Source organism: Balaenoptera physalus (assembly GCF_965194825.1).
Source record: "Balaenoptera physalus genome assembly, chromosome: 2".
Lineage (NCBI taxonomy): Eukaryota > Metazoa > Chordata > Mammalia > Artiodactyla > Balaenopteridae > Balaenoptera > Balaenoptera physalus.
The window spans coordinates 179512787-179534113 of NC_138883.1; the positions used below are offsets into that span (position 1 = coordinate 179512787).

Sequence of the window (21327 nt, forward strand, 5' to 3'; positions counted from 1 at the left end):
CTCTGTACTGTGCTGTCTTTTAAGACATCTGTAATGGGGTCACCGTCCTCAGCTGTTGTAACTAAGCAGCTGATGAATTGCCTAGGGTTTGGGGTGACGGTCAAGGACAGTACATCTGGTTTTAGCATGAATAGTGAATTTTTATCGCTAATTGTGAAATTTTTCCTGGGGGGATCCAGAGTTGAATTATGCCTCTTTTTAACTGAAAATATGTGCCATCCAGATGACTTCCACTCTGATGACAAGCCACGTCCCTCATTGTATGGCTAAATATTCCTAATGCAACTATTACTACTGCATTAGTGAGAGAGTAGGATGGATTAACATTCACTATTGTTCTTTGAGAAATTGCATGTGAAAAAAGAGAGACCCAAGGATCTCCATTAATTACATTTCCAGTGGCATATGTAAACCAGTAAGCTTTTTTAAGTTTGCAAAGTAATTCCTTCATTGTAAAGTACAGTGTGTTCAGTATCTTTCTTTATAGTTTCTATAAATCAAGAAATAAAACTTTATTTTCCCTCGGCATGATACAGACAGAAAGCTTTAGTTTTAGACAGCTATTTAGTTAAACTTTGGGTTAAAATCCTTTCTCAATGTGCTTTTTTCTTATTAAAGATCATCTTTTAAAGAGAGAGTTTATATCTTACTATAAGCTATTTGCATTACCAACTGTTTTATAAGGTTATGGAAAACATATCCAACTTGGAACCTTTGGAATAATACATTTTTTTTTTCCTGGCACACTCAGATAATCAAGAAATGTAGTTTTTTAATGTCAATTTTCAAGAAAAAGTTTGAATGGTGCCAAGCTAGTAGTATTTATTCTGTCTGTGGATAAGTACTACGTGTACTTAACTCAACTTGAGGTTCAAAATCAAAGGAATTTTGATGTTCTTTATCTGTTTTCATATGCTCTGAGTTTATCTTTCTGAACAAAGCCATGTTTGTAAAGGATATTAAGTTTTGTTTGACCTTCTTCTCAACTGCGAGTACTTGATGGACCTTAATGCAAGGGTATACTCCCTGGACTGATTGATACATAAACAGAAGACAGATGGTGTGGAGATGACTCTGACGATAATTCATTTTTGAGCTAGTCAAGAAGATATTTTGATTACAGTGTGTTTAAGTAACTATAACACAGTCTGCAATGTTGGTCTTGCTGGGAAGGGAGCACATGGAAAACAAGTTATGTGTTATTCGTGCCCCACAAAGGATGCAGTGTGTTGTACTGACTTTAATTCCTAGGGCTAGATTAGTACTGGAAGAGGTTAAACTGTGTCAGGCAGTACGGTAAGTCAGTTAAACACAGACCAAATAGAAGAGGTAACTGCACAGCTTTGAGCCATAAATATTTGTCTTGGAAAGTATTTAGATGTTACTATATGAAAGAAACCAGTATTTTTACATTTAGGTAACAGTCTGTATACAGCTAATTAAAGAATTTACATGGCTTGATTTTCAGTTTATGTGAATCGCAACTATCATGGAGCTTGCTTTCTGTGTCAACGAGTTTAAAACTGAAATCAGAGAGCCGACAACTCAGCAGCATGTTATGTCCCTGCTGTTGTTAAAGTTTTGAAAAAAAATAGCTAAGCAAAATGTCAAAAGGAGAAAAAATAATTACAATTGTGTGAATAGATAGGCCATTTAAATTTTTATTTTCATGTACTAATTACAGTCTCTACCTCTGTTTTTTGGTTTCACAATAGGATAATTGATCACTTAGATGGAGTTCGTTTGTTGTGGTCCCTACTAAAAAATCCTCACCCAGACGTGAAGGCCAGTGCGGCTTGGGCCCTCTGTCCCTGCATCCAGAATGCAAAGGTGAGAACAGACTGCAAATCAATCCATTCTAGAATCTCTAATACCATATTGAATAATGTCAGCACAGGTCACTAATTGCTTTTCACTTCTTTTTGGTCAGATTTATCTGGGGGAAAAATGTGCTGAACGTTTGTGCCAAACTAATTTTTGAGCAGTACCTTCTCCTGGTCAGTTTTTATATGTAAAATGAAACTGGGCTAAGATGGCAGTGCTTATTACCATGTTCTACATGGCTGGTGCAATCAAAACAAGTACCCCAGGTAAATTAGGGGGAGGAAAGTTGACTGTTTTTATCTCTTGGGTGAAAAGAAAATTGCATTACTGCTAGTTTCAGAAGCTCAAGATGACTTCTGTGTTACTTATTGTCTGAATTACTACAATGAAAAATCACTAAGTTCTTTGTTACCTTGAAAAAGTCACATAATTTTGTGAATCCCACTTTTCTTATCTGTCAGTAAAGACTGGATATAAAACCTATGGATAAAATTTTTATATGAAAAAAGACTGAACTGGAAGTTTCTGAAGTCTTTTAGCTCTTCATTTGTAAATTTTATTATTTTCTTTGAGGATCTCTTTTCAGCCCATTTCTGTTATCTTCACTTAAATTTCTTTTCCTATAGGTTTAGGGATTTCCCTTTAAGATCCTTGTTGCTAGAGATATTTCTCTCTGTTGAGTATTTTTATCTAAAGTATTTTTATTTAAAGCATTTAATTCCTGTAATAAATTTAACATGCCTCTATCTTCCTAAATATTTGTGACTAGAAGTAATCTTTTGTAAAAAGTGAATTGTGATATATAGCAATAGTAGAAAAGACTTATTACAAACTGGTTAATGGAACCATTTTTTTATAACAACAAAAAAGGAAAAATAAAAATAAAAACACCTCAAATGTCAACCTACAGGAAAATGGACAACAGGATGATAGTACAGTCATAACATGTCATACAATGCAGCAGTGAAAAATGAATGTATTTCAGCAATGTGTTCATCAATATTGCTACATCACATAAACATATTGAGCAAAATAAAAACAAGTTTCAGAAGCAGACATACAATATAATCCTATTATATAAGGTCCAAAGAAATTCTTTAAGTGCAAAATATAAATATTATTTAGGGAGCAAGAAAGAAGACTACTGGAGAAAGATTGCTACACATCCTTAAAGAATATCCTTAAAGATATTCCTTAAGAAAGACCTTAATCTTCCTTAAGGAATCTTTAACATCTTTAAGGATCTTAATTATCTTTAAGGAAGGTTAATGGTATCAGAGGCAAGCCAAGATTAATAAGCAGGACTAACTTCAGAGGAAAGAGATAATGTAAAGAACAGAAGATAACATTAAATTTTTAAAATTAATATCCTCAGAATGACCCAAGGGATACTACTAGGCCCAAAAAGCCTGAATAAAAAAGAAATATTCATAGATTAAGAAAGAACTTTTGGAAATTAAAAATATATTTGACAAAACAATAAATTTAATAAAGGAGATAAATACTAGGTTATGTGTGATGCTGGGATATGACTACGTAATTATCTGGATGATAAGGTCTAGTAAATAGCTAAAAATGTAAAGTAAAAGTAAAAACCAAATAGGAATCACAAGCACACAAAAAGAAAGAGAGCAATTGAAAAGAAGAAACAGTCATTTTTTTTTTAAAGGGGGGGTTGGTTTCCATAAGCTGAAGAGTTGAAGAAAGACTCTAGTCTTCAGATTGAAAAGATTCATTTAGTGCCAAGTAGGGAAAAAGAATTTATCTATGCCTAGACACAAATTCAAATTTGGTGTTTCCAGAAATTAAAGGAAAGGAAAAAGTTACATAAGAGTAAGAATCACACCAGTATTAGACTTAACATCATTCACAATAAATTCTACAAGAAAAAGGAACAAAGCCTTTACTGTCTTTAGAGGAAAACACTTTTTATGCTGGAATTCTATACCCTGCAAAACTAGCATTCCAGTGAGAGTAGACTAAGGACAGAATAAACACATTGAGCCTTTAGAAATGTCAGCACTCAGGAAAGTTATCCCCCAGGGGTCTTCTTTGAAAAAAAATTACTTTACAGTGTTTTCCAGCAAAACAGAAGATTCTAAGGAAGAGAATAACATGAGTTATAGAAACAATAATGAACAAATAAATCATTAGAATTTATAGCTAAATATGAATTTGTGTTGGTAATATGGCTTTCAAATTTTGTCAGATTATTAAGAAAGAACTTCTTTAAAAGTAATGGCATAAAGTAAAATAAAAGCAGATGGTGTTGTCACAGTAACAGTCTGAATCTAAACTACCAGATGATTCGGAAAGCATGTTAGGGAGTAGAAGGTAATAGGTAAAAACATGCCAAAAGTCTTTCCTTTTCCTAGAGAAGGGTGTTAGAGATACTGGTTAAATCTCAATCATCATTGAAAATATGATGAATTTAATATTATCATTGGTGAGATACCATTTTGTATAGATAACATTTCTATCAGTGCTGTTATTACGTGTAAACTGCGTCCTGTATTCGTATGGACTTCAACTCCAAATCTGCCTATTTATCTATTATTGGCTTTAAAAGGTATTCCAGCATTTCCACATTCGTTATTCTTGCCCAGGATTTCTGTCCCAAATATCCAACTGGTCTCCTTTGCTAGCAACCCAAACTGAGCCACACTCAGATTTTAAGAACAACCCATCCTGCCTGTGTTTAAGCCCTTGGCCCCAAGGCCAGTCTACACCTAAGCCCTCATAAAGAGCTCCATTTCTCCTGAAGCTCTCCTGCCTTCCACTGCTCTCCACTCCCACCAACTCAGCATCTTTGAACTCTTCTCAGCTCCCTTCCTACCACTCCTGGGGGAAGGACAGACCCATGAGGATCTCTGCTTGTTCACTTCTCTTACCAAGAACTTCTGTATGCATTTTCATTTGGGTAACATGAACATCTGAAGAGTTTTGAACAAGGAAGAGACATAAGCAGATTGGCTCACTAGAAAATGTGTGAGTGGGTGATTGATTAGGCTATAGCCATGATTCAGAGGAAAGTAATTAGAGTTTGACCTAATACAGGGGCAGTGTGGGTGAAGAGGAAGAGCAAATACAAGAAATGATTGGGAAATAGAATCAGAAATTGGTGAGTTATTGGATGTTGGCTATGAGAAAGAGGTGAGAGAGAGTATGAATTTTTGTTTTTGTTTTGGTGTTTTAACTTTGACAACGAAGTAACCTTAGTTGCTAACCTTGTTAGTAACCTTCACCAAACATGGGAAGAACACAATTTGGGGAAAAGATGGGGGATTTGCTTTCATCCAGATATAGGTGTCCAGTCATTTGAATATATGAATCTGGGTGTCAGGAGAGATTCTGGACTGGAGATACATATATATGGGAGCCATCAGTATGTAGGAGGCGGTTGAAGTCTTGAGCAAAGATGAACGGCAGAGGGTGTGGGCGACAAGAGAAGACCAGTGACAAAGAACAGTCACAGAGGAAGACCGACGTGTGATGAGATCACCAGGAGAGGGCAATTTCAAGAAAGACAAGAAAGGAAGCAAAGCCAAGAAAGGAGGAGTGTTCAGCGGTATCATTTGCCCCTAAGAGGTCATTTGCCTTTGAAAACTGAAAAGAGTACATTAAATATGGAAGTTAAGAGGTTATCGGTCATAGACATTTCAGTCGAGAGGTGAGAGTTTAAGTCCGTGGTACTGGGGTGAGAAATGAATTAAGGGGAGAAATAGATACAAAGGGGATTAATAGTTCTTTCTGGAAGCTGAGGTGTTAATATCAATAGAAGGAAGCAATATGAAATCCAGAAGACAGTTTAGGCTGAGGGAATGACTAATACGGGAAAGGCATGAGAGAGGTGGAGAAGGTGTGTGTAGGTAGTAGATGGAGAAAGGAAGAATGGATGCATGGAAGGAAGGAAGAAAGCATAGCTCTCACTGTTCCTAAACCTTACAAGCACATTGCTCTAAGTAGAGTAAAAATCTTCTGGAGCACCAAGCAGAAGGACAGTTCTAGAATACATAACTCCTGAGGGTGAGCCCTGTGAGAGGAAGGACTTCTGGTAAGAAACACTGAGAAAGGCAACTTCTTACTTCATCCAGGCAACAAACACATGCCCAATCTCCTGTCTCCCTGTCTATCTATCTGTCTATCTATCGGCCTATCTATCTATCTATCATCTATCTATCTATTTATCTATCTATCTATCTATCTATCTATCTATCTATCTATCTATCTATCTATCTATCTTTCTGTCATCCAATTCAGAAGTGACAAAGTTATCAAAGGGATCTGAATTAATACCCTTCTGTGAATTTAAAAACTTGAAGTCACACATTTCTTAGCTGACAGTAAGTATAATTTGGCTGATTATTTCAACAATGAGGACTGGCTTTTCTGATTACATAATATAGAAGACATTTCCGTAAATTGAATTAACTAAATATGCAGAGTCAAAATTTGATGTCATGTATATCACAAAATACATCTTTTATAACTAAATTTATGATGAACATTTTTAGATGTCAATTCGAAATAGATGAGGAGGATGCATACCTTTTCAAAAATGTATTGAGATATGTGAGTAAAAATTTTGAAGACTATTGGTCTAGTATATCAGGTCTGGCCCTTGAAATGGGAGAGAAGGAAATTTAAAACATAGTTCCTCAAGAAAATACCCTAATTTGCAAGATTCTTGTCCTTTTGAAAACTCCTATTTTCTAGGACCAGGAGGTGAATATTATACTGGTTTCCTTCCTTGCATACTTCTAGAACAAAACTCATCTTCCCAAGGCAGAAGGATACCTCAGGGGTCAAGTGCAAGAGAGGTCATGTGCTCAGAAAGGCAAGAGGAAAGAAAGCACATTTATATTAAAAAATAGTATCTCATTATTCATATAGATCCCAATCAAACCGTGGTTTCAGACAGCTCTATCTAATAGAAATTTCTGTGATAATGGAAATGTACTCTTCAGATATTGCAACCAGTAGCCATGTGTGGGTTTTGAAATGTGACTAGTCTGACTGAGGAACTAAACTTTTAATTATATTAAGTTTCAATTAATTTAAGTAGCCACATGTAGCTAGTGGCTATTGTTTTGAATATCCCAAGTCTAAGATATGCAAATAATGGAGAGTTGTTTTTGAAAAGCAACTTCTACAAAAAGTTCTAAACCTCAAGAATTATATAAGTTGGCATATGGTTATATATTCACTATGCCAATTTTAGAAAGTAAAGAAAAACACAAAGGAAAGTGTCTTTTGTGTTTCCATATAAATTTAAAATATTTTTTGTTCTAGTTCTGTGAAAAATTTGGTAATTTGATAGGGATAGCATTGAATCTGTAGCTTGCCTTGTGTAGTATGGTCATTTTGACAATATTGATTCTTCCAATCCGAGAACATGGTGTATCTCTCCATCTGTTTGTGTCATCTTCAGTTACTTTCATCAGTGTCTTATAGTTTTCCTAGTACAGGTCTTTTGCCTCCTTAGGTAGGTTTATTCCTAGGTATTTTATTCTTTTTGATGTGTGTTTTCTTAATTTCTCTTTCTGATCATTTGTTGTTAGTGTATAGAAATGAAACAGATTTCTGTGTATTAATTTTGTATCCTGCAATTTACCGAATTCATTGATGAGCTTTAGTAGTTTTCTGGTAGCGTCTTTAGGATTTTCTATGTATGGTATCATGTCATCTGCAAACAATGACACTTTTACTTCTTCTTTTCCAGTTTGTATTCCTTTTATTTCTTTTTCTTCTCTGATTGCTGTGGATAGGACTTCCAAAACTGTGTTGAATAAAAGTGGCGAGAATGGACATTTTTGTCCTGCTCCTGATCTTAGAAGAAGCGCTTTCAGTTTTTCATCATTGAGAATGATGTTAGCTGTGGGTTTGTCATATATGGCCTTTATTATGTTGAGGTAGTTTCCCTCTATGCCCACTTTCTGGAGAGTTTTTATCATAAATGGGTGTTGAATTTTGTCAAAAGCTTTTTCTGCATCTATTGAGATGATCATATGGTTTTTATTCTTTAATTTGTTAATACGGTGTATCACATTGATTGATTTGCATATGTTGAAGAATCCTTGCATCCCTAAACCCCACTTGATCGTGGTGTATGATCCTTTTAATGTGTTGTTGGACTCGGTTTGCTAGTATTTTGTTGAGGATCTTTGGGTCTATGTTCATCAGTGATACTGGCCTGTAATTTTCGTTTTTGTGGTGTCTCTGCCTGGTTTTGATATCAGGATGATGGTGGTCTCATAGAATGAGTTTGGGAGTGTTCCTTCCTCTGCAATTTTTTGGAATAATTGCAGAAGGATAGGTGCTAACTCTTCTCTAAATGTTTGATAGAATTCTCCTGTAAAGCCATCTGGTCCTGAACTTTTGTTTGTTGGAAGTTTTTAAATCACAGTTTCAATTTCAGTACTTGTGATTGGTCGATTCATATTTTCTATTTCTTCCTGGGTCAGTCTTGGAAGGTTGTACCTTTCTAAGAATTTGTGCATTTCTTCTAGGTTGTCCATTTTATTGGCATATAGTGTTGTACTAGTCTCTTATGATCCTTTGTATTTCTGTGGTGTCAGTTGTAACTTCTCCTTTTTCATTTTTAATTTTATTGATTTGAGACCTCTCCCTTTTGTTCCTGATGAGTCTAGCTAAAGGTTTATCAATTTTGCTTATCTTTTCAGAGAACCAGCTTTTAGTTTCATTGATCTTTTCTATTGTTTTCTTCATTTCTGTTTCATTTATTTCTGCTCTGATCTTTGTGATTTTTCCTTCTACTAACTTTGGGTTTTCCTTGTTCTTCTTTCTCTAGTTGCTTTAGGTGTAAGGTTAGGTTGTTTTTTTGAGATGTTTCTTGTTTCCCGAGGTAAGATTGTATTGCTATAAACTTCCCTCTTAGAACTGCTTTTGCTTCATCCCATAGATTTTGGATTGTCGTGTTTCCATTTTCATTTGTCTCTAGGTATTTTTGATTTCCTCTTTGATTTCTTCAGTGATCCATTTGTTGTTTAGTAGCATATTGTTTAGCCTCCACATGTTTGTGTTCTTTGCAGTTTTTTTCTTGTAGTTGATTTACAGTCTTATAGCATTGTGGTTGGAAAAGATTTTACATGTTATTGATTAATCCCTTCCATACTAACCCAAATTAATAATTTAAATCCATAAAATGTTGGTTTGTTTTTTCAATACTCATACCAAAAATTAATCACAAATCAGGAATAGAATAGGGTTTTGTTTTGTTTTGTTTTTCATTCAAATTTTAACCTAAACATAGTAATCTGGGGGTTAAATGAGATTTTATCTCATTTTCACCCATGTATTATACCCAAGGAGATACAACTTCTGTTACTTCTTAGTAATTGTGAAAGACAGCCCCAGAATATAAAATGATGCTGGTGAAGAACATGTTACAGTTTTAATACTTAGTAGTTAGACTGGGTTTATACTTCATAAGCATTTACATTTAAATTTTCATTTTGCCTTGAGCTTCATGACAGTACATGAATATAATAAAATTAAAAGTTAATAATGATTTAACTTAATCTCCAGGCATGTCAAATAATGTCATTAATTCAACAACATTTGTTTAGCACTAACTGTTTGCCAGACCCTGTGCAGGTGCTCATTACATTCTGTATGCCCACTTTTTTGCATCTTAACATAAATGCATAATATTTATGCAATTAAGTTTCTAGTGCTAAAAGAAAAGAATGAGGTTAATTGAAGCAAAACTTCCATCATTTGAGCCTTTCTAGAATGTTCCTTCACATAAGGAGAGAAAATAAAGTTAACTATGACCTACTGGTAGAAATTTGAGCACAGTTCCCTAGGGATATGTTTTATAATTGACATTGTGTCCTAGGTTAACAGGCAGTGTTTTCTCTTCCTTGGTGGTAAATGTAAAATACTAGCACATTTTACAATCAACTGCCTTTTTTTTTTTTTAATTAATTAATTAATTAATTAATTTATTTTTGGCTGTGTTGGGTCTTCGTTTCTGTGCGAGGGCTTTCTCTAGTTGTGGCGAGCGGGGGCCACTCTTCATCGCGGTGCGCGGGCCTCTCACTATCGTGGCCTCTCTTGTTGCGGAGCACAGGCTCCAGATGCGCAGGCTCAGTAATTGTGGCTCATGGGCCTAGTTGCTCCGCGGCATGTGGGATCCTCCCAGACCAGGGCTCGAACCCGTGTCCCCTGCATTGGCAGGCAGATTCTCAACCACTGCGCCACCAGGAAAGCCCTAATCAACTGCCTTTTTGATAAGCTAAAGTAATATGGGTAAAGATACTTATAAATGTCCGTATGCACTGAGGTTATGTATGCTTGGGACTCCTTTAGGGTCTCACGTGTCTTATATTACATCACTCTCCAAAACTTAGCCCACCTGGTTATATTCAGGTTCGCATCCTCGTCCTCATGCTTGAGCATCCTCAAGAATAGATCTTGTATATTCTACTGTTTTAGGTAAGTTTAAATTGTTTTCGAATAAGAGTATATGTTCTATGGGAGAGTAGAGGCAGGAAACATTTTTTGAATATGCTGGGCATCCAGCTTGCAGTAAAATAACAGAACCAGAAATAGATCTTGCCAGATATTTTGGCCCATTCTTCCCTCTTTCCCCCTCCCTCCCGCTCTCTGCTTCAGGTACGTTAATGACTCAGCTTTCTAGGGAAAATTTCCTTTTATTTTATAAGAAAGCATTTCCACATTTTTCATGTAAGATGCTTTTGCAAGTCACTTTAGAATTATTAACTTACGAATCACAGGAGTCAGCGTCATTTAGAAATAAACCACTTCTTTGTCTGGATTCATGGCACTGACAGTAACGCTGCAGAAACCAGCCACTGTCAGTGATAGCTAAGGGCTGTGCCGATCTGAGCACGCTCTGTGTGTGTCCATGTGGAATGGAGGTGGTGAGGTGTCAACTGTTCGAGACAGATGTTACCCATTTTTTATACTGTTAGCAGCATATACGTTAGAACACATTTTCAGATCTGTTAAGAAAATGAGATGTGGAAATTACTTGTATTGGATGGATTGCCTCTTTTCTTGCTGGGAAATATTTAAAGCTACGTATCAGTGAATGAGTGAGACAGCAAAGTATTTCAGTAATGAATTGTGGAATAATTGTGACGAAGAGTCACAAAGTAAGTTGGCATTGTATTTGCGTTGTAATTAGATGTATCGAACAAATGGACAGTGGGATTTTTGTAGTAAGAAATATTGACTTTTTTACCAGGAGACCAGTGTCTCAACTAGAAAACTTAAAATTTTCCTTCATTCTGGAGAAAGTCAGTATATTATAGTTTTTGGTCACTTATCAGTGATACAGAAAATGTACTAAGTGAAAAAGAAATGTTTTGCCTGCTTGATAATTATCTGTCCATTCCTTATATGATTCGAAAATCAGGGTGTGAAATTTAAGTCTGTTTTATGGTCTTATATTAAACCTGAAAGAATATTTAAGATAGGAAATAAGAATCTTCAGTTTAAAAACTACTCAGTATGCTTCAGTCTATCAAGAACTAAACAACAGAGGCTGAAATAATACTGAAGTAATTACAAAAAATTCGCTGCATATTTTTCTAAGTAGCTTTATTAAAAGGTTTTATTTAAGGCTTAAGGAAAGTTTGTTGTTGTTGTTTTCCTGTTAAGATTACTAAAAAGGACAGAGATCCTAAGATGTGACCTCTGTAGTGATGTTATTTGGTAAAATTCATGAGCTGCAAGTCTGGCTGCAGATGAAGAGCTGCTTTGTAAGAAGTGTGAGAGATTTGTAAATGGAAGTGAAAAGCTGCTCCTTTCCAGCTGAACGATCAAACACATTTTTGGAGGAAAACAGTGGTTGAACAGGTGTTCAGTATTATGAACTTGTGATGTAAAGAATGCAGCAACTGAATCTGGCAAAGATGCATGCATTAAATTCTTTGTTCTTAAGAACCAAAATTTCCTGCTGCAGAATATCAACTCACATTTGTGCTCCATGAAAAATAAGATATTGAAAAGTTACAGAATTCACATAAAGAATGTATAATTGTGTTACATCACTCACTTTCAAGCTTTTTGCAAGCATTTATAAGAATCATGTTTCTTTCTTAAAATATCACTGCATTTTTTTATATTTTCTTTTTGTGAATGCTGTAAGATAGTATTTAATCGTATTTCCTTTCATTAACGACTTTTAAAAGTTTTTATTAAGAAAAAAATAGAAGTTTACATATATTTATTGGCCTTTTTGTAAGAAGTGATTCACATAATTCATATTAATTTGTAATCACCACTTCCTTATGAACTAGATGGGAAACAGGTATTTTTTTTTAGAATAAATACTCTGTATAATAAGTCAGCTGTAGCATTAGGAAGAAAACTCAATCTGTCTTCCAAATCAGTAATATATCCATGAGATCGCTTGGCCTTGTAACCTTCTTAAACCTAATTTTGCTACTTGTTTAGGAAATAATGTCTGGTTGTGAATTTTTATCTCAGAGGGAAAAAAAAAAATCTCTAGTAATTTCAAAACCAGCAACCTGAGGATCTGCCCCAAACAGAGAAGCCAATTAGAAGATGTATGAGAATGATCCCCTGAAAGAGATGAGGAAAAAGTTAATTTCTGTGAGGCTGAAATACAAGCTTGGGCAATTTTAGCTTCCTGACTACAGGTGTGACAGAACACAGCTGATCAAACCAGGCAGGAATTTGACATCACACACTGTTTAATTTCAGCTGCCCAATGAGCCATGCCCAATCTGGAAGCCAGAGAGAACCTGGAAAAGGAGCGTGTAGGGCTGTAACTTCATACTGAGAAGACTGCCATGGACACGGCTTAGGAGCTTGGATTTGGTCACGTTTGGGCCAAAGAATGTATGGCTGTCCACGGTGTGCCAAAAAGGCTGCATAGGTTTTTAAAACATTGAAAACCTGTTTAAAATGTAATCCGTGTTTGGCAGCCCACCTATCTGGGGTCGGCTATCATTTTTAATAAGTCACCAAATAGTTCAAAGTAGGCGCCTCATCTGGCCCCCAGTTTCTAAAATCCTAGAAACGAAAGTGAACTATATTACAGGTATTTTTTCTGTGTGCCGGATTTTCAAGTGGGAACTTGAAGGCCCAAACAAAAGTGAGGGTGTGACAAAGTTGTCTTCAGTATCTGTGGGTCACGTTTGTTGCTTTCACCTGGATTCCCCTCCTGTCCTGCTACTGTTTCCCATTCCATGCTTCTCAGCCCCAAAGGGGGCTGCAGTGGAGGTTGCTAGTTTAGGAAGGGGTAGAGTGACAGAGGTGTAATATACAAAATGGAAAGTAACGACTAAAAGGTATAGCCTGTTCTAAACAGGTGTGCCAACAATAAGCCGCTCATGAAACCATGTAACCATTTTATTTGGAAGTACAGTTGACCAGTTTCCAGTTACTTTATTAAACTAATAACCTCATCCATTGAGTTAATCATATCATTATCTCCACCTCAGCCAAGAACTCCCAGGACCACACACTGTGCTTGATCACCATCAGAAACTGTGTCATCTCACAGTTCATGGGTTTGGACCCCAGTTTCTGAGGCAACATTATGTCCCTCTGTCTCTCTGGGCACAGAGCTTTTTTTGTTTGTTTTGTTTTTAATTTTTCTAAATTGAGGTATAGTTGTTTACAGTATCATATAAGTTTCAGGTGAACAGCACAGTGATTCACAATTTTTAAAAGTTATATTCTATTTATAGTTACTATAAAATATTGGCTGTGTTCCCTGAAAGCAGGCACACTTGTCTTGTTCCTGATCTTGGAGAGAAACTTTCAGTCTTTCACTGTGGAGTATGATCTCAGCTGTGGCTTTTTCCTACTTGGCCTTTATTATGTTGAGATCGTTTTCTTCTATTCTTAGTTTGTTGAGCTTGTTTTTTTAATCATATGAGGATGTTGAATTTTGTCAAATACTTTTTCTGCATCAATTGATGTGCTCTTATGGGTTTAACCTTTATTCTGTTAATGCAGGGCAGTATACTGATTGACTTTCTTGTATTGAACCACCCATACCTTCTAGGAATAAATCCCACTTTGTCATGATGTGTAATCCTGTTGAATCTGGTTTGCTACTGTTTTGTTGAGGACTGCAGTTTTCATTTTTTATACTGTCCTTATTTGGCTTTGGTATCAGAGTGATGCTAACCTCATACACTGCATTTGGGAGTGTTATCTCCTCTTCAGTTCTTTGGAAGAGTTTGAGGATTGTTGTTAATTTTTATTTAAATGTTCAGTAGAATTCACCAGTGAAGCCATACGGTCCTGGGCTTTTCTTTGTTGGAAGGTTTTTGATTACTGATTCAATTTCCTTACTTATAACATAACTTATATAGATCTGTTCGTATTTTTTGTTTATTCATGGTTCAGTCTTGGTAGGTTATGTGTTTCTAGAAATTTATCCATTTCTTCTAGGTTATCCAATTTGTTGGCATACAACTGTTGATAGTATTCTCTTACAATCCTTTTTATTTCTCGAAGTTGTTATGTCCCTTCTTTCATTTTGGATTTGAGTTGAGTCTTCTCTTTTTTTCTTCATTAATCTAGCTAAGGATTTGTCAATTTTGTTTTGAATAGCCAACTCTTGGTTTCATCGATTTTTCTCTACTGTTTTTCTATTTTTTTCTTTAGGAAATAGAGTGATGTCTTCTTTAACCCAATAGTTATTTACAAGTGTATTGCTTAATTATCACATATTTGTGTATTTTCCAGTTTTCCTTCTGTTGTTGATTTCTATTTTCATTCAATCATTGTGTTCAGGAAAGGTACTTTGTATGATTTCAATCTTTTTTTTTTAAGTTAGACTGATTTTGTGGCCTAAAATATAGTCTTCCTGTAGAATGTTCTATGTGCACTTGAGAAAAATGTATATTCTGCTGTTGTTGGGTAAAGTGTTTTATATATGTCTGTTAGATCCAATTGGTCTATAGTGTTGTTTAATTCCTCTATTTCCTTATTGATATTCTGTCTGATTGTCCTATCCATGATTGAAGATGGGGTATTGAAGTATCCCACTCTTGTTTTTAAGGAGCTGTTTCTTCCTTCAGTTCTGTCAATGTTTGCTTCATATATTTTGGGATTCATACAAATGTTTATAATTATTGTATTATATCTAGTTGAATTGACCCCCTTATCATTATACATCCTTCTTTCTCTTTTTAAATAGTTTTTGACTTTTCATGGAATATCTTCCCATATTTTTACTTTCAACCTATGTGTGTCCTTAGACCTACAGTGAATCTCTTGTAGACCTCATACTGGATCTTTTTTTAAAAATCCATTCAGCCCATCTGTGCATTTTGATTGGAGAGTTTAATCCATTTATATTTAGAGTAATTGCTGATAGGGAAGCACTTACTTTTGCTATTTTAATATTTGTTTTCTGTATGTTTTGTGGCTTTTTCCCCTCATTTCATTCATTAATGCTTTCCTTTGTGTTTAGTTGATTTTTTGTAGTGCCATATTTTTATTCCCTTCTCCTTTCCCTCTGTGCATATTCTATAGATATTTTCTTTGTGGTTACCATGGGGATTACATATAGTATCCTCAAGTTATGACAGTTTACCTTAAATTGATACTAATAACTTCAGTTGCACTCAGGCACTCTACTCCTTTACAATTACGCTTTCCCACTCCCCCTTGATGTTCCCAATGCCACAAATTACATCTTTACATGTTGTGTACCCAATAACATAGATTTATAACTATTTTTATGAATTTGTCTTTTAAATCTTATAGAAAATAAAAAGTAGAGTTACAAACCAAATTACTGTAACACTTCTATTTGTATTTTTCTATTTACCTGTATCAGGTCTCTTTAAGTTTATCCTAAAGTATATTGAACCTCTTGGATTTGTATATCCATGTATTTACTCAAATTTGGAATGTTTTCAGCCATTATTTCTTCAGATAATCTCTCTGCCCCTTTCTCTCTCTCTCCATCTTTTTTTTTTTCTTCTTACATTTAGTAATTTCAAATGTCCTGTCTTCAGGTTCACTGATTCTTTCTTCTGCCTATTTGAGTCTGTTATTTTATACCTCTAGTTAATTTTTCAATTCAGTTATTATATTTTTCAGTGCTACAATTTCTATTTGGTTCTTTAAAAAAAATTCTATCTTTTTACTGATATTCTCATGTTATTTCTATATCATTTTCCTTACTTTCTTTAATTGTGTATTTCTTGAGCATTTTGAGCATACTTAAGATAGATGTTTTAAAGTCTTTGCCTGATACATCTGTAAGTCTGATGCATTTGTTTCTTCAGGGTTGGTTTCTGGAGATTTACTTTGTTCCTTTGAGTGAGCCATGTTTTCCTTTTTCTTGGTGTATCTTGTGGTTTTTTTGTTGAAAATTGGGCATTTGAAAAAACAGCCACTAGTCATTTTAGATTGGCTTGGAAGACCTTCACTAGTCATTCCTGTCATTCCTGTTGGAATCACCTAGGGTAAAGGTGTAAGGTCTTCTCAGATCTTTTCTGGGCATGTGTTTTATCTGGACCAGTGTGTGTCTGTCTACTTAAAATTTCCCCCATATTCATAGCTGCTTTTAAATGTCTTAATTTCCCAAAGAGTCTCACCCCAGCTTTTTCTTGGGGCCTTAAATGTTCTATTTTATTCCTCTTCTTATAACTTCTTGCCCTGAGGTGTCTGTGAGTCTGCAGTCCCCCTGCAGTTTTCACACCCCACAATGAGTACCATTGTCTTCCACAGCTTCTGCCATCTGAAGTCCAGCATATGCCACAATTTCGCATCTAAGTTCTTAGTCACATGAGACAGGGACCAGTCTCTCAGGTAGCTCATCCACAGGCCAGAGCGTTGCAAGTCGTTTCTACTCCTCTTGTTCTGGTCAAGGGAGGGGACTGGGAATTGGCCCGCTTCCTCCTGACCTGTAGCATTGCCAGGAAGGGGATGGGACGTGGGCAAGTAAAAATGCCAGGAAATTTCCTGAAGTTCTGAATGTGGCTTTATCTTGGTTCAGTGTTTGTGTATTTGCTATAGATCTCTGAATTGGTTTCCAGAGCTCCTATGAAGTTACTTTAGCCAGTCTGTTAGTTGTTTATTTAATGTTTCCATGGGGGAACAAGTGTCTGGTGCTTCTAAGTCCACCATCTTGGAAATATCTCCATGCTTTCTGATGAGAAGTCAGATACTGGTATTAATGAAGTTCCCTTGTACATGATAGCCATGTACAACTTTCAAGTGCAGCCTGCAACTTTCAAGATTCTCTCTTTGTCTTTCAACAGTTTAATTATAATGTGTCTAGGTGTGTATCTGAGTTTATTATACTTGGAATTCCTTAAGATACTTGAATATATGGGTTAAAATTTTTTTCTCAAATTTGTGAAGATTTTGCCATTATTTCTTCAAATATTCTTTCTGTCCCTTTCTCTTCTTCCAAATCTCTCATATACATAGATTGGTATGCTTGATGGTATCCTATAGGTCTCTGAGAATGTGTTCATTTTTCTTCATTTTTTGTTTGGCTCCTCAGACTAGATAATCTGAACTGACCTATCTTCAAATTCACCAAGTCTCTTTTCTGCCTGCTCACATCTGATGTTGGGCCCATATAGTAAATTTCCCATTTCAGTTATTGAACATTTCAACTCTAGAATTTCTAATTGACTTTTTTTAATAAGTTAAATCTCTTTATTAGCGTTCTCTACTTCCTGAGACATTGTTCTCAAACTTTAATTGTTTAGGCGTGGTTTCCTTTAGTTCCTTGTACATATTTATAATAGCTGATTTAAAGTCTTTATCTAATAAGCCCAACGTGGTACAGGCTTCCTTACAGTCAGATTTTATTGACTGCTTTCTTTCCCTGGGGCATACTTTGTGGCATACTTTTCTCTTTTTTTTGTATGTCTTATAACTTTTTACTGGAAACCTTATATTGAAAATAATATAATTTAGAAACTCTGGAAATCAGATTCCCCCCTTTTCAGGGGTTGTGTTCTTGCTGTTTGCTGTTGTTTTTGCTATTGTTTGTTATTGACTTTCTTGGACTAATTCTGTAACATCTGTGTTCCCTCTCAGTGTGACACTGAGGTTTCTTCTCAGTTAGCTCATTGGACAGCTGATGAGTTGATAGAGGTTTTCCTAAACACTTTGCATCATTAGATTTCTTACCGTTTGGTGTGGGGCCCTGTGCGCATTCTATGGCAGCCAGTGAACTCTAGCAGCTTACACATCTGTCTTACCCTTCACTTCCCGTGTAGGGCCTCACAGTCAGGCAGAGACGAGTGACCGCAGCTGCCTCAGGTCTTTTCTGAGCACGTGCATACGCCTACACTTGCTTGTGGCATTTTAAAGCCCCAGGAATACGGTGGAGTTTTTCAAAGCCCTCTATAGACCTCACATTTCCAAGATTTTCCTTTTAATTTTTTTTTTTTGTCCAATCTCTTGTTTGTCCCAACTGATATTGCCATCTCAAACAGCTTTTATGTTAAATAATTGCCACGGATTTTTTTTTTAAGACACACCCTGAGGATAGGACTTTCCTCATTAAATGAGTCCTGAGGTAAAGACAAGCCTTTGGAGCTTTTCCTAAAAGTTGCCATTCAGGTCAAATAGTGACCATTCTTTTGTAATGAGGCTTTTGGGGGAGCTCCAAACCCATTCTTCCCCCTCCTGGGGCTGCCAGGCTGCAGGTTTTTCACAGATACCGTGGTTTCAAGGCCATTGGTTTTCAAGGCTACTGCAGAGCTGGGGAGAGGAAGGTGGGAAAGTTAAGATGCCACAAAGCTCACTGTTCTTACTGAAGTTCAGCTGTTTTTCTTGAATAAACACCCCTCGTTACAAGCCTTTCATTAAATTCAAGAGTTCCAAAAATGTTAATTCTGCCATTTTTTGCCAGTGTACTCACTGTTGTTATAGACGATCGGACCCTCACCCTGCCATTCCACAAGTGCTTGGGCATTTACGTTCATCATTTTTGCACTGACGCTATGATTTTGGAAGTAATAGCAACACAATTTGATAATTATCCAGATTGGTTATTCTCCAGTCTAGATACACATCATCTTCAGAGCTTTAAAAAAAAATATCCTCATGCAAGAGCCTTAACCCTTGTTCTGTATATTGAGATTGAGGCCTTGGCATACATATTTCTAAAAAATCACCCCAGGTGGTTATGATGTGAAACCAAGGCTGAGAACCACTGATCTAGATCTTATTTATTTTGAATCCCACAACGTAAAATAGCACCTTACATTTCTGAGGCTCCACACGGATATCTCAGGAGGTAGGAAGTCTGCCCGTCTCTGTTCTAGTCAGACCACATCTGGAGCTGTGTTAAACTCGGCGTGTTCTCAGAGAAACTTTGGTAAATGAGAGGGAAGACCGATGAAAACTATTTACTATGAAAATTAGTTAAAGGTACACACAGGAAATGAGGGAGACCAGGTAGCTGGCTTCAAATGTTAGAAGAACATTCATGAAAATGAGGATTAGTTGCAGGTAGTATAATGTTCATTATGAGTTAAAGAGATTCATCTGATGAACTGGGAAGCTAATCACATATTTATAGAAAAATATGATATAACAGACCCAACAAGTAAACTTTTGGAAAAGAACCTCTTAATAAATTAGAGACTCCCTGTTTTTTGTTTTTTGTTTTTGAAGTGTAATATTTCATACAATTAATTTTTTTCAGTCAAGATTATGGTTTCAAGTATTATTCTTAGCCTGATCTACACAACTCACTGATTGGATCTTAAGCAGAAACTGTTTTACCCATCTTAATCTGTGGGTTATTGACTACAAGTGGGAAAAATTCTGAATATATATATGCATATGTATGTGTACAGATTTACATGCAATAGGTACTTTATGATAATATGTCTTATATTTGTTTAGCACCTTGTACTTACAGACTTCTTTCAAATACATCATTGACTAAGAAGGTCACTTAATTACCTCCATAAGCCTCTGAATACACAATGGTGCTTCACAAATTAGACCTCCTCATTAACAGAATATGGCATCTAAAGCAGAATCAACACAGGACACAGTAAAATCGAAAAATCACAGTTGACCGTGATATTTTAAAAGATTATCTTAAATTAGGCTGAGGAAGTAGAAAAAAATCAGAACCATTAAATTTTTAAAAAATTTATCTTGTGAATTAATTGGATAAAGCCACCTTCAATGTTTAATACATTTTCTGCTACATAAATCTAGACTGTGAGCCACCATGTCATTTATTTCACTGGAAATTAATTTATCGTTCCTTCAGTTCAGAAGGAAAGGAATAATCAGTGATGTTCTACTTTTGATTTTTGAAGAACCACATTTGAAAGTGTAAAGTAATTCTGGATCAGATATATATATATATTTAAGCTGTAGGGCTTGTTAACTACTAGGAACAGAGCAAGGATCTTATTGTGATAGAGCCACACAAACTGTCTGTCCTCCTTGAGTATATAGAGGTGTATTTAGAATTTGAAAAGCAATTTATTGAATATACCTTTAGGACAAGATCTGCCTGTTCAGTTTTGGTTTCTCTGACATGCTATTCTAATGTGAATGTAGCATTTTTGAAATTTTTTATATGCAGTGTACTCTTTTAAAATCTCTTTCAAATATTATATTATGCATTGTATGGGCTCTATATGGCACAGAGCAGTGTTTTTATAGCCCTTCTGGTCAAAAATTTCTGTCTTAAGTCATGTTACACTTGTCTTGCATGTGCTTTAAAGTTGCATTATGTGTACCTCACCTCCTCAGAAGGCTGGCGGTTCTTTTTTGCTGGAGGCAAGAGAGGGAGTTTCAAGCCTATTATTTTACCTGCTCTGTGCTAAACATCCAGGTTCCTGTTTTATTCATTAATCCGTAAATAATAATCTGTCCTAATATTTTCCTATTAGTTGAATTTTAACCAAAAATATTTTGCTACTTTATATTTTCATCACATTTGTGTATTTGACTTAATTTTGTTTAATTTGAACTTGACACCTTTTCCTACTTACTCAACCATTCAAGCTTTACTTTGATAGCAGCATGAAGGTGTTTCATATTCTCTTTTTCAATTATGGTTTTTATTTGTCTTGGGAAATGTCATTGGCAAAATAGCTTCATCTCTTTTGGAATTATTAACTCTCTAAATTGGGAAGCTTCTTCTGACTGTTTATAAACTAACTGTAATGTGACAACTTCAACTGTTGGTACTTCCAAGTCCAAGCACACAGTGTGTAGTGAAAAGACACTAAATGAGAAATCAGGAGATCTAAAGTTGCTTTTTAGTTTTGTCACTCATTGTGCATGAACCTTTAGCCTTCCTATGTATAAAATGAGGATGTCATGTCTTCTTAAGGCAGAGCTGTGAGCATCAGATGAGATAATGTATGCAGGAGTCCTTTGTAAACTGCAAAAGAATTAGGCTGTTGTTATTGTATTACTATTATTTATTTATTTATTTTTATTTAAGTATGGTTGATTTACAATGTTACATTAATTACTGCTGCACAGTAAAGTGATTCAGTTTTATTTATATAT

The 21327-nt window shown here is 35.5% G+C and overlaps 1 protein-coding gene and 1 long non-coding RNA gene across 10 annotated transcripts in view; one reads left to right on the forward strand and one right to left on the reverse strand.

The window, feature by feature from the left end:
- LOC309654645 overlaps positions 1-21327 on the reverse strand; it is a 619568-nt gene that overhangs the window by 440355 nt on the left and 157886 nt on the right. The window lies entirely within an intron of this gene.
- Positions 1-21327, forward strand: part of ODAD2 (outer dynein arm docking complex subunit 2) — a 244256-nt gene that overhangs the window by 145335 nt on the left and 77594 nt on the right. For all 9 annotated transcript variants that reach the window (XM_082448931.1, XM_082448929.1, XM_082448930.1 and 6 more), the window contains one exon: positions 1716-1830. In XM_082448931.1, the coding sequence (XP_082305057.1) occupies positions 1716-1830 (115 nt within the window). The remainder of the gene's footprint in view (positions 1-1715; positions 1831-21327) is intronic.